The sequence below is a fragment of the Helianthus annuus genome, chromosome 12 (assembly GCF_002127325.2).
Source record: "Helianthus annuus cultivar XRQ/B chromosome 12, HanXRQr2.0-SUNRISE, whole genome shotgun sequence".
Classification (NCBI taxonomy): Eukaryota; Viridiplantae; Streptophyta; class Magnoliopsida; order Asterales; family Asteraceae; genus Helianthus; species Helianthus annuus.
In genome coordinates this window covers 31,471,912-31,485,232 of record NC_035444.2, presented here as the reverse complement: position 1 = coordinate 31,485,232, position 13,321 = coordinate 31,471,912, and the positions used below count along the sequence as shown (strand labels likewise).

General features: G+C 38.0%; 2 protein-coding genes across 2 annotated transcripts; both read left to right on the top strand.

Moving 5' to 3' along the window:
- Positions 1 to 4,878: 4,878 nt before the first annotated feature.
- LOC110894499 (LAG1 longevity assurance homolog 3) lies at positions 4,879 to 8,188 on the top strand. Its single transcript, XM_022141721.2, has 7 exons — positions 4,879 to 5,114; positions 5,937 to 6,166; positions 6,298 to 6,453; positions 6,988 to 7,173; positions 7,399 to 7,583; positions 7,712 to 7,767; positions 7,831 to 8,188. Exons 1-6 carry the CDS (start codon positions 4,977 to 4,979, stop codon positions 7,741 to 7,743), a joined length of 927 nt encoding a protein of 308 aa, XP_021997413.1. The 5' UTR covers positions 4,879 to 4,976; the 3' UTR covers positions 7,744 to 7,767; positions 7,831 to 8,188.
- Positions 8,189 to 10,224: 2,036 nt separating this feature from the next.
- On the top strand, positions 10,225 to 12,646 carry LOC110894498. The gene is made up of 2 exons (XM_022141720.2): positions 10,225 to 10,481; positions 11,685 to 12,646. Exon 2 carries the CDS (start codon positions 11,704 to 11,706, stop codon positions 12,490 to 12,492), a length of 789 nt encoding a protein of 262 aa, XP_021997412.1. The 5' UTR covers positions 10,225 to 10,481; positions 11,685 to 11,703; the 3' UTR covers positions 12,493 to 12,646.
- Positions 12,647 to 13,321: the final 675 nt, after the last annotated feature.

The window sequence follows — 13,321 nt, the reverse complement described above, 5'->3', positions numbered from 1 at the left end:
GAACTAAGGTTGGTCAACACGTCCTAACAGGGTTATCACACAAGTCAGGTTTTGACTCAAGTAATGTACGTACGTATCACATAAGTTAACACGTTACAAACACGCATAGATCATGGTAACACTTAACAGTCAAGAGCGTAACTCGTGCGTTTTAATCTTAGCCCAAATGTACTCGGCCCAACATAACCCGGCCCAATTTAGCAATATAAAAGTCCAATGGCATACACGGCCCAAACAAATAACATAAGTGGCTTGTGCGATTCATACGGGTTGTGCGATTTGGATTGGGCTTGAGGCCCAATCGGTTAAACAAGCATTATATAACATATACGATCCGGTAACCCCTTGTGCGAGTGAACTGGGTTGTGTGATTGACTTTGGGCTGGTTCGGCCCAAATAGCATAACGGCTCAACTTGTACGATCAGTGTGGGCTTGTGCGTTTGTGTCTTGGGCTTCTAAGGCCCAACAGCTAAGCGACATTACCCCTTGTGCGACTGGGCAACGCCTTGTGCGACTGGAGACCCCTTGTACGATCAGGGTCTCTTGTGCGACTGGATCAGCTTGTGTGATCGGACCAGCTTGTGCGACCCGGTCTTGTGCGATCCGTAACAAACTTCCGGATGTCATGCAATCGGTTACAAGCTTTTAATAGTTTCCATATTTACAATAATTAACAACTAATCAGTTTCCAATCATGCCTCTAATCGATCAAACTAGCATATCTAACATTCCAATTCACATGAACACTAATTCAAACATAAACACTAATCTATCAAGAACATAAACAATATATCCATCATCTTATCAAGTCGTGTGATATGGTCCGATTACCAACATGCATATTAACTCAACAGTTGTGCACATCATCCGTATATAAACACATATCAGACGATTAACAAACATCCAATCTAAAATCATCATGACAAATCAATCCGAGAACCAAACATAGCAACATAATCGGATCGGCCCTAGTTTATTATCATGCAACTCTAAAACATGTGAAATCACATAACATAAACCAATCAAATAACCAAACACTAACCGAATGATAGATGATGCAAGAACAATTCCAAACTGTGAACCTTGGGTGCCGTCGGCTTCGAGAGAGAAAGGGACGAGAGAGAGAGCTCGAGTTCTTGTGTGTGTATTGTGTGTTGTAAAAAGTGTGAGGTAGTTGCCCTACCCTAAATGTATACGAGTAGGGGATGGGCCGGACTCAACCATGGGCCGCCCTATGGTCTGATTACAAGCAATGCGGCCCAAAAGGGCTTGTGCGATCGAGTGGGTGTGTGTGTTGTGCGATCGGGTCATGTAACATTCATATAGCATACATACAAACATTTACACCAAGCACGCATCAAATATATCATTCATTAAGTCCAGTCATATCTTCTCATAAGGACGTAACGTTACAGGATAGGTCTAAAGTACGAGTTGTCACACCATCCACCAAATCAGAGATCTTCAATGATGTCATAAATGAAACCGGTCCAGATACCAGCTTTACAGTTTTCAGGGGTGGAATACAGGCGTGAGTATTATCTTGCTAATCGAATATACCCATCCTACTCTACAATCGTTAAAACTATTTTGCACCCCTCAGACGAAAAAAGAAAGAAATTTGCCATGTATCGTAAGACAGCGAGAAAGGACATTGAACGGTGTTTTGGGGTTCTACAACAAAAATGACACATCATTGAAAACCCATGTCAACAACCATGGTATGAACAAGAAATAGAAAGAGAACACCAAACATAGCGACAAAACGTGACAAATCTCTTATTAACCCAAACCAAAAGTATTTTCCCCCAGAACCTGCAAACAATACAAGATACAGAGATACACTTGACGATCATCCATGATCATCTTACTCAGAATTTAATCTCTCTAACAGATGAGAGATTATACAACGAAACAACAAAAACAACAAACCCTAATTACAACCAGAGAGAACAAAATGTGAGAGATGATCAACAACACATAAACTTACTTGGTTGCCAACAGAACGTTGGATAGGGTTTCTTTACCAAAAAAAAATGGGGTGTCTTGGTATTAACCGTCTTAAATTTATGAATCAAGCCCTTTTATCAAAATGGGTATGGAGGCATAAAACGTAAAAAAAAATAGTTTGTGGAGAAGGGTTATTGATGCTTTTCATTGGAAAAAATCCGGGTGGGAGTTAGTCCCTTGTAATAACATCATTACAGGGGTTTGGGAGAATATTACTACTTTGATTTCTAAATTTAAAATGGCAGGAGCTCCGTTTGATAAAAAGGGTGGTCGGTACGGGCGAAGATATTAACTTTTGGATCGACATTTGGCATGGCAATGAAGCGCTAAAAGATCGGTTCCCTCTTTTGTTTCGGCTCGGAAAAAATAAAACTTTCAAAATCAAAGACAGAGTTTGGTGGAGTGAGCACTCCGTCGAGTGGTCTTGGGATTGGACTTGGCATCCTCGTTCGCCCGAAAAGATGGAGGAATGGGAGAATCTTTTCAACATTCTTGGCTCATCACGTGGCAATGGTAAAGAAGATTCTTGGAAGTGGTTGGGAAATAAATCGGATTCCTTCTCGGTGGCTTCCGTTAGGGGTCGGATGTATGAAGATTTGGAGGCTGTTAACAACTACGTGATGAAATGATCTAAATGGGTTCCAAGTAAATGTAGCATTTTCATGTGAACAGCGGAAATGAATAAATTACCTACTTTGGACGCTCTAAGAAGAAGAAACATCCAGATTGATTCGAGCACATGTTCTCTTTGCGAGACAGCTGACGAAACAGTGGAGCACTTGCTTATAGGATGTGAGGTGGCTAATGCCGTATGGTCTTTTGTGGCAAGTTGTTGCAAGGTGCCGCCTATTTTTGGATTTTCAGTTTGCGACATTACGGAGTTTCATACTCGGGTTAATCTATGCCTCTCTAAGAGGATATTTCGGGAAAAAGAGGTTAAAATTGATGAAATCATTGTAAATATTAGATCCTTCAGTTTTTTTATGGTTCATGAATAGGTTTAAGTGTAAGTCGATATCTTGGACCGAGTGGTTTTTGTATGTAGTTTGAGGTTGTTGTTTTGGTTCCTTGGCTTTTGGCTGGTGCGGCTTTGTTGTTTGGTATATACTTGTGTATTCAACCATGTAATACACAAATTTTTGACCGGTTTTCGTAAGAATTTAACCAAAAATATATAGATAACTCATAATTAAATCAGGCTGCATGTTATTTTGCCATGGAGAATTGGAGATCTAACTTTTCATAAGGAACCACACGTGGCATTCAATCATTGTACATTAATTGGATTAAATTAAATTTCAGAATTTTGAAAACTAGTTGTACCACGTGCCTATCCACCTGTACGAACAACCAATTAAAATGTTGGTAAAGTAATACTAAACTAGTTCCGTCCCAAGTGCCAACTTACCCCCTGTATTACTTAAAACCATCAAACTTGACATATAACTTCCAAATTGATTTTTGTACTTCAAACTTTTTAAATATTGTAATAAGACTCGCATATCATATCAAAAATCAATTTGGAAGTTATATGTTACGTTTGATGGTTTTCAGTAATACATGGGTAAGTTGGACCCGCAAATCATATGAAAAACCGTTATATGCTAGTGAGATTGGAATTCGGCCGGTATTGGCTTCGACTCATTATGGTATCGACATTCGGTATAGCAAACAAAAGAAGACATAGGCACACGTATTACATCGATTTAAAAACATAAAAATATTATAAATACCAACAGGGGCGACTTCGGCCGGAGGACCACTGGCCATGGCTCTAGTTTTTGAATGGCACATTTAAAAGAAAATAATCCGATATATATATATATATATATATATATATATATATATATATATATATATAGTGAAAGTGTAAAATACAATATCTCTTAACGTACAATACGTACAATATTGTGAAATCGCATGTTATAAAAAGCATGTTGTTTGATTGATGATGTTCGATTGATAGAATCGCCCTGCAAACAAACAACCGTCTGAGTCTGATGTTGTTCGATTGATGATGTTCGGACAATCAGACCTTTTAACTTCATGATGAAAACAAGCAGAAACAGCAAATCAATAATTACAGATAAATAGATAATCATAGACATAAACATGAAACAGAAACAGTTAAACAAATCAAGAAACACAAATCATATTACAGAAGAAGCAGCGTGTTCAGTGTCGAGTTCTGAAACAAATCGGACCTTTTAACTTCTGATGTTCGTTCGTTCAATCTTCAATGGCAACCAGCCCTGCAGGGTCAAGTTCTGAAATTGCGATCGCCCTTTCATTTTCCAATTCAACGTGTTCAGTGTTTTTGTGTTTTTTATTTTTTAAAATCATATTAGTATTGGGTTGGGCCCAATAAACCTAATGTATTTGGACTAAATTATAAACATAAAAAGGTATTTGATTATGAGCCTCTATATTGGATTTGGTATGTATTTACAATTTTTTTTAAATAATATATATATATATATATATCAATTTTTTTTTTAAATCCCGTGCCCCTCGAAATCGTGGGCCTTGTGCGGAAATCCTTCCCGCACACCATAAGAGCTCGCCCATGCATTTCATGTTGTGTGCCTCATTTCATATATTTCTAAGAAAAAAATGTAGCCAAGGTTTAGTTTTGGCAATTAACCAAACCAAACCGAAAACCGATAATTTAACCAAATAAACCATCGAAAACCGATTAGTTAATAAAACAGATTAACCGATGACTTCAGTTTAGTTTAGGGTTAATAACCAAATAATGCAAATCCTGACAGTGTCCAGTGTTTGTTCTCGCTGCATCTAGTCATTGAGAAAAAGCGCTAAATGCAAAATAAACAACTTGAGGGACTCGTTTGTAAAACTTTTGCTCCTGTGATGGTTCATTGACAACCTCGAATAAATCCACTTGCAAACCCATCAGAGTCACAAACACTCGCAACACAAATCAACTGCAACTCTCGATTCCGATATGGGTTTAGTCGAAACCTTAAATTCGATCGATTTGGAACATGAATCGTTCCCAACATATGGGGATTTTGCAGCTCTTCCTGTGTTTGCAATCTTCTTCCCAACTGTTCGCTTTTTTCTTGATAGATTCCTTTTTGAGGTAAAGTTTTCATCTTTTGTTCTCTTTTTTGCTTTTTGGGTTGAAATTTCATCTGGGGTTGATTCAGTTGGTTGATTGTGTGTGTCTTTTTCAAGAATCTATTCTGCTGAATGTGTTTGAATAATTGAATTTGTATTAAGTGGTTTGATTATTGAAAGTCAACAGGGGAATTAGTTTTTGTTATTGATTGTTGACTAGTTAGTAGATTTTTGAGTTTTTTGGAATAAAGTGGATTGATTTATGGTGTTGTAGAATGTTAATGAAGTAGTCTTGATTTGAATATGTGAATGCTAAAGATTGTTGCAAGTGGATTATCCTGTGTAGTATACAAGAAGGTTTCAGTACTTTTTTGCAAGCAGATTTAGTGTTTTTGATGTAAATATGAATGTATGATAAGCTTTGTTTACAACCAAGAGTTTAGGATACATTGATACCACATAAGCCGAGGCGTTGGTCAATGTACAATCAAATAAGTTTTATTTACAACCAGAAGTTGCGCCTCTCACGTTTGTGTTACATGTAAGCCTCCTTGTGATCTTAAGCGCCTGATGCGTTTTCCTGAGCCCCTTTTAGTTTGCTAGTGTCGGATGAGGTTTATATATAACTGTTATAAATAGAAGAAATTAATTTGAATGTATCTATAGTTTTTCTCTTGTGTATACTTGTTAGAAGGTTGTTAGTGTGGTCCCTAGGTGACACACCATTGTATCTAGTGCAATATTTTTGTCACGAATCTCCTATTTATTGGGTGACCCTCCTTTTATATTGAGAATATCATGGAATAAATAAAGTATTTGTTCATGATCGAGTTACATGCTGCAGCGTGTAGGTAGGTGGTTAATATTCGATAAGGATCACCAGAAGCTGGATGTTGAGACAGATGACAGAAATAAGAAGATACGGAAATTCAAAGAGTCCGCTTGGAAATGCATCTATTATCTTTCGGCAGAAGTCCTAGCCCTGGCTGTAACGTATAATGAGCCATGGTTCACTAACACAAACAATTTTTGGTTAGGTCCCGGTGACCAGAGATGGCCCGACCAGAAAATGAAGTAAGCTCTCCGTTATCTTACACAATTAATACTTTGCATTAATAACAACAATAATTAATAATAATAATAATAATAATAATAATAATAATAATAATAATCTTAATCTTCGATAATGGATAATGAATTTTCAGGTTAAAATTGAAAGGTTTGTACATGTACACTGGTGGATTCTACACGTATTCCATCTTCGCTTTGATTTTCTGGGAAACAAAAAGATCTGATTTTGGTGTGTCAATGGGCCATCATTTTGCGACCGTAATTCTCATTGCAATGTCTTATATATGCAGGTATTTTTGTTTTTTTTCTTATTTATATAGAAACTTAAGATCTATGCAATTAATATCGGTGATATATCACCGATTATCGGTTATCGGTCCCCATGTAAAATATTGGTTAGAATACCGGTATCGATATTATTGGTGATATTGACTGATATCTCACCGATTTTCCCGATTATAGTACCTTTCTTCTTACTTCTACCATTCGTCTTTCTTCTTATTGCTGCTATTAGTGTTTTAAGTCTCAACTGTTAATCGTTAGTGTTAAATGTTGGTGTTTTAAGTCTTAATCAGTTCCTACTTGCTACAATTGTTAGTGTTTTGCAAGTTGCAAAAGGTTAATCTGTTAACGGTAGGAGAGTATACTGAATTGTTAGTGTTAAATTGCTATGTAGATAAATTCTGCATGATATTAAAATTACCGATGTCCCACCGCGATAACCAATATCTCAAATATTGGTTCTTGACCGATATCCGATATTTTACCGCATTAACTGCATAGCTTAAAATGGATGTATTCATTTATATAGTTATTTTGTGTAGGTTTGCTCGTGCGGGTTCGGTCATTCTAGCTCTTCATGATGCAAGTGATGTGTTTCTTGAAGTAGGCAAGATGTCTAAATACAGCGGTGCGGAAGGACTCGCAAGCTTTTCATTTGTTGTGTTTGTAATATCGTGGGTGGTTCTTCGCCTTATTTATTACCCATTTTGGATATTGTGGAGTACAAGGTTAGAAAGAAGATGATAACCAACATCCTTTTAGACGATATTATATCCGTTTCCATTTACAAAACCAATTTTAAGTAGACAACTGCGATAACGGCATAAGCACTTGGATACCGTTCAGACCGTTCTTGCAATTCTCTACTATAAATTGGTTATGTATTGAACGCGCCTCTATGATAAATTGATAATAATATAATATCTTTTTATTTTCTTTTTTAAAAATTTCAGTTATGAAGTAGTTATGACTTTGGATAAAGAGAAGCATATCAAGGAGGGCCCGCTCTACTACTACGTGTTCAACACGCTTCTTTACTGCTTGCTTGTTCTTCACGTGTATTGGTGGGTACTTATGTATCGCATGCTTGTTAAACAAATTCAAGATAGAGGCAAACTCAGTGACGATGTTCGTTCTGGTAAGTTATAATGTTCCACGTTTGACTTACAAGTCTACGTTTCATTAATCTTTTATTTATTTAATTAAAATATGGCCGTTAGGAAAATCAGAAGTTGAATTTTTCTTCTTGCGTTGCCATATTTGCAGATTCAGATAGTGATAAAGAACATGAAGATTGATCTCTCATTCCAATTTAGTTTAAGGTAATGCAAATATTCATCCTTAAATTTAGTTTAGGCGCGTTATAATTTTGTGTTCGTTTGCAGGCGGAGGATATTTTGTCACATCAACCTTAAACTTGATGTCTAAATTGAGTTCCTGCATAGTCTTATGTTAATGAACAGACTTATATAGATAACGGTCAAAAGCCGCTACAGAAAGTCAACTTTCGTTTTTCTGGTTCACAGACAATTGGTGACTTGTCTTCGGTTTGTTGATAGTTTTTTTTTTTCTTGTTTTCGCCGACTTGTTATATCATCAAGGAATCTTGGTGGTTTTGGTGGATCAACTTCATTCATGTAACATTAAATTTTCGGTTCAATAGACGCTGTAACTTATTAATCCATTTAGCTTTTTGCTTGTGGATGTTGATCGGGTTTATTATTTGGATCTCCTTTGTAATCATCATATGTAAATCTTTTTAGGATATGAGTGTAGGGGATGGTTCATTGGGGAACACTAAAAAAGTGGGGAACAACGGGGAACCGACTCAAACGAACTCCGATTGGACTCATTCCAGCGGCGTTGGAACCGGCTCGTCGAACCCTAACTAGGATCTCTTAACCCTAAACCCTAAATCCTAACTCCTAAACTGTAAACCCTAAAGCTAAAAAATAAGGCTAAAATCTAAGCTAAACCATAAAATCTAAACTATAAACCCTAAAAGCTAAACCCTAAAGGCTAAACCTAAAGCTAAACCTAAAGCTAAACCCTAAACTCCAAAGCTAAACCCTAAACCATAAAGCTAAACCCTAAGGCTAAACCCTAAAGCTAAACCCTAAAAGCCAAACCCTAATATATTTAGGGTTTAGGGTTTATAATTTAGGGTTTAGGGTTAAGAGATCCTAGTTAGGGTTCGACGAGCCGGTTTCAACGCCGCTGGAATGAGTCCAATCGGAGTTCGTTTGAGTTGGTTCCCCACCGTTCCCCACTTTTTTAGTGTTCCCCAATGAACCTTACACTATGAGTGTAAACATCCAAGTGTGAGGTCCATGTAGATGTCATCAAGTGACTTACTAGTTAACTCGTTTATTAAACGAGTTTTCCTCAAAACACAAGCTTTCACAAACTTAAACTATCCCTAATACACAACTTTTCAATGCATAATGTGTAATGCCCTCTAAACATGATTTAGGGAACAAAAGCACCATATTTAAACATAATCCCTAGTAGACGTCATTAGCCGTTGACAGTTTCACTTTTGAATATTCCCCAGTCAGTCAAACCTTTCACCTGTTTTTCTTCCACCGGTTCTCCGTTAAAACGTTAAGGGTTTTTTTTTTTTTTTTTTTTCTTTTTTTTGAGTTACAAATAGATGTTTCAGAGCTTTTGATCAGAACGACGATACGGGTCCACTGATGTAAAACTTACCTCGAAACGGTGCTCCAAACGACTTGATTTTTTGTTAATTGGAAGTTTAAACACTCGAATTGAAGCATCGTTTTCGTTGTTTGAAGCACCGTTTCGAGTTAAGTTTTACATCAACCGACTCGTATCGTCGTTCTGATAAAAAACCTTAAAACATCTATTCGTAATTTCGATTTTTTATTTTAACTCCATTAATTTTTTTTACGGGGACCACTAGAAGTAAAATAAGTAAAAGGTTGGACCGATAGTCGAAATGTTTGAAAGTGAAACTTACACGTGAGAATTTTGTGTTTAGTTTGCTATTTAGAAGGTTTAAAAGTAAAACTTACACCTTAGAATCTGTTTGGTATGGGGTAATGGAATGAACGAAGGAATGAAATGGACGAGGTAATGGAATGGACGAGGGAATGCAATGGATCATTACCATTCCATGTCTTGTTTGATTACCATGTGTGAATGAAATGAGTTATTATTGTATATTCGGTAGGCAAGAAAAACGGAGTAATAAAATCAGCGGTGATTGGTGGTGGTGGTGGTGGTCGGTGGTAATGATTGTGGGTGGTTATAGGTGGCGGTGGTGGGTGTCGGCGGCGGGGATGGGTGGTGGTGGTGGCGGCGAGTGGCGGTGCGGCGGCGACGACAACGAGTGGTGGTGGTGGCAAGGTGGTCGTTGGTGGTGGGTGGCAGCAGAGGTGGCGGTTGGTGGCGGCGGTTGGTGGTGGCGTTAACGATGGTGGTGGGCGGCGGTGGCAGCGAGTGTCGTTAGCGGTTGGTCGCAGCTGTGGGTGATAACGGTGGTGAGTCGGTGGCGGCGGCGGTGGCTATCGGGGTGAGGTGGTGGCGGGTGGCGGCGATGGCATTGGTGGTGGGTGGTGGTGGTGGGTTGTGGCGAAGGTGGTGGATTGTGGTGTTATTGATGAATGGTGTAAGAGGGGATGGAATGGAAAAAAACATGGGGGTGGAAGGAATGATTTTGAGGGAATGGAATGTATTTTGGGATGGGTGATTCTATTTCATTGACCAACCAAACACCCTTTTCTTAATTCCCTCGTAATCATCCATTCCATTCCACCTCTCATTCCTGCATACCAAACACTACCTTTTGTGTTTAGCAGGATATGGTTTGCTATTTAGATGGAGTAGCGTGCAGCTTGTTGTCCGGCTCGTCTATGTTTTAATGAAAATGCATTAAAGAAGAGACGACAACCAAAGAAGAGAATACCGATTTCAATTTGAGCAGGCATATCACTCAGTAATCAGATCTCCGGCCAACGCAAGTTCAACTTCACCGCTGTAGTTTTTACTAATCTTCGTCACTAAATTGTAATCGGTGTGTTTTCTTTCAATTCTACTGTTTTTCACGCACAATTTCGTGTTTCTTTCTGTGCAAGAAATCTGTATATTCACTTTTTTCTTAGGGTTTATTGTGTGCTATGATTGATAGAGTAGAAGGATACGTTTTGTAACTAGTTATAACTGTTATGGAACTTGTTTTGAAAACAATTGTAAATGCAGCAAGAAAAATAGGGCTCAGATTGAAGATTTTCTGGACCATTTTAGTTAGTGTTCATCTGGTTGCTTCTATCAGTAGAGTAATTAATTAATTAATTATTAGCTAATTGATCAGTAGACTAAATGAATATGGTGAGATTTTCGTTAATTGAATCGTTTTATCATTGTTTACCGTTAAAAGATTCAGAAACACTTGGTTAATCAATGCTTTTGGCTGCTGCTGATGGTGAAGGCACCGAGAGATTTTGAATCTAAATAAACTTTGAAAGATATATATATTGGGCAAATGTTCACTTGACCACATTTTGAGAAAGTTACTCTTTGAGTCAAACATTGCACATAATCGGTAAAGAGCATTACTAAAAGATTAAAAGCCCTAATCTTCTATTCAACGAATAAACGTCTAATCAAAATAACATATTACCTCGTCCGAAGATAATGCAGCCAGTAGGGGGAACACAAGTTTACCAGTACCACTGGTGCGGTTACTGTTGATGTGTAGTGGCAGCGCCCCTCCACTGCAGTAACCGCACCGGTGGTACTGTAAACTTGTGTTCCCTCTCTCGACTGCATTTTCTTCCGACAAGGTAATATTTTATTTTGATTAGGCGTTTATTTGTTTAAAGAAGATTAGGGCTTTTGTTATTGCTCTTTACCATTTATGTGCAATGTATAGTTTAGTGTGTACGATCTAAAATGTGATTAAGCAGTAAACGATGATTAACCAAGTGTTTCTGAATATTTCAACAGTTAAACAGTAAACGATGATATAACGATTTAACTATCGAAAATCTCTCCATATTAGTTTAGTCTACTGATCAATTAGTTATTACTCCACTGATAGAACCAGATGATGAAGATTAAAGTTAATTTATACATTAAAGGTATCAATTCTGGATAACAAATTTTAGCCCGTTTTTAGTTTTAATTTTGGAGAATAGTGTTTGGTGCTTGTTTTTTAGTTTTAGTTTTGTAGAATAATGTTCTGAGCTTTTTCATCTTTCCGTGTATGACTCTTAAGGTAACAATCAAAACAAGACATGGAAGACGTGCTAACCGAATTACCACCTCCTTCACGGTTCTTCTTAGAAGACCTCAATAACTTCACTCCACCCGCACCACCCCTACCATCTCCCTTCACATCACTCTCCCATCCAAATTCCAAAACCGCCCTTCGACCCTCTCTCCTCATAATCGCTATCTCCACTCCATCTCTCTACTTACTCCACCACATATCCCCCAAAACGTTAATCGGAACCCTTGTCCTACCCGAAATACCATCCTCCGGAAACTCCGTTGACCCCTCTCTTAAAGACAAATCATGCAACTTGTACACCATCAACCACGGTAACAAATCCGTGATTCTTGCCAACTTCCAGTACGCGGTTTCTTCAGAGCGAGCACACGCCATTGCTAAAACGCTCATTGGCGAACATATTATTCCCGAGCGGGTTTTGATCCTGGATTCTGTTCAAAGCCGTAACTTCCGTGGTAGGATTTCAACTGATGATACGTTTGCGATGAAGCTGGAAACCTCAGTGGAAAGAAACGGAGTCCCGCTTTTGAAAAACGTCAAGTATTTCCCGTCAGGAAGTGTTGTAGAAGGGCTGGGTGCTGCTCTGCTGGGTCGTTGCCAGATGAAGAACATAAAGGCGACTCTCTGTGTATCGTGGCCTGAATCCGGTGGGTCGGTTATGTCAGTGGTTAAAGGTTTGTTGCTTAAGGATGTGTTGTGTGGCGTGGAAGTTAGGATTGATGCTAATGGTGAAGATGAAGGTTTGAGGTTTGGTCATACAAATCATTATCTGGATTCTGAATTATATACATGACTCATGAGTTCAAGTTTTTGATACTTTTTCATATTGTAGAAACCGAGCAGACAAGATTATGTTTCCGTTTTGTAATATCTGTACTATCTAAAGGAGTTGGTACTTTTTGTGATCTCTTAGTGTTGATCAGTTTATTGAAAAATCCGATTATTGACATGAGCAGAACCGAACCAAACCGAACCGGGTTTTGATATGGGTTTACGGGTTTCGGGTTGGAGGTTGAATTTGAGTTGGTTTGTTTGTTTGTTTAAACTTGTGGTACTTTGTTTTGTGAGCTGGTACATGCGTGAAGTGTCAACAAGTGTGCAAGAGAAGCCAATCTTGCTCATTCACATTAGCAAATTGGTTTTTACTATTTTTAATCATTTTCACCAAAAATTTATGTTTCTTTTAAATGCTTTATTTCTTCAAATTTGTGGATGAGAAAATATATTGTGAAGGTATCGGTCTGGTGTTATGTGATAAAAGTTACTTTTACCTGTTAGAATTGAAACCCGATTTTAAACTAGCCCAGCCTCTTAACTAGGTGCGGCCGTGTGGGACCCACGCTACATCGAGCAAACAAACGCCTCAGCGAATCATATAAGGATTTCGTGTCGGGCGAGGTCAAAACTTGTGTCACACGCACACCCTCACATAATTCGTTTCAAGTGGAAATGCGAGAACTTAACACTGTTAGAAAAGTTGAAGTGGTAAAACCTAAAGATCTCATATAATCAAATTAATAAAAATTTGGTAACTTGCCTTGCCCAAATTTCCTTTTGTGACCAAACAACTTGTAACTTTTGGTTAAAGAATGCCCACCAACCAAACCAAGAGTGGTTCCATC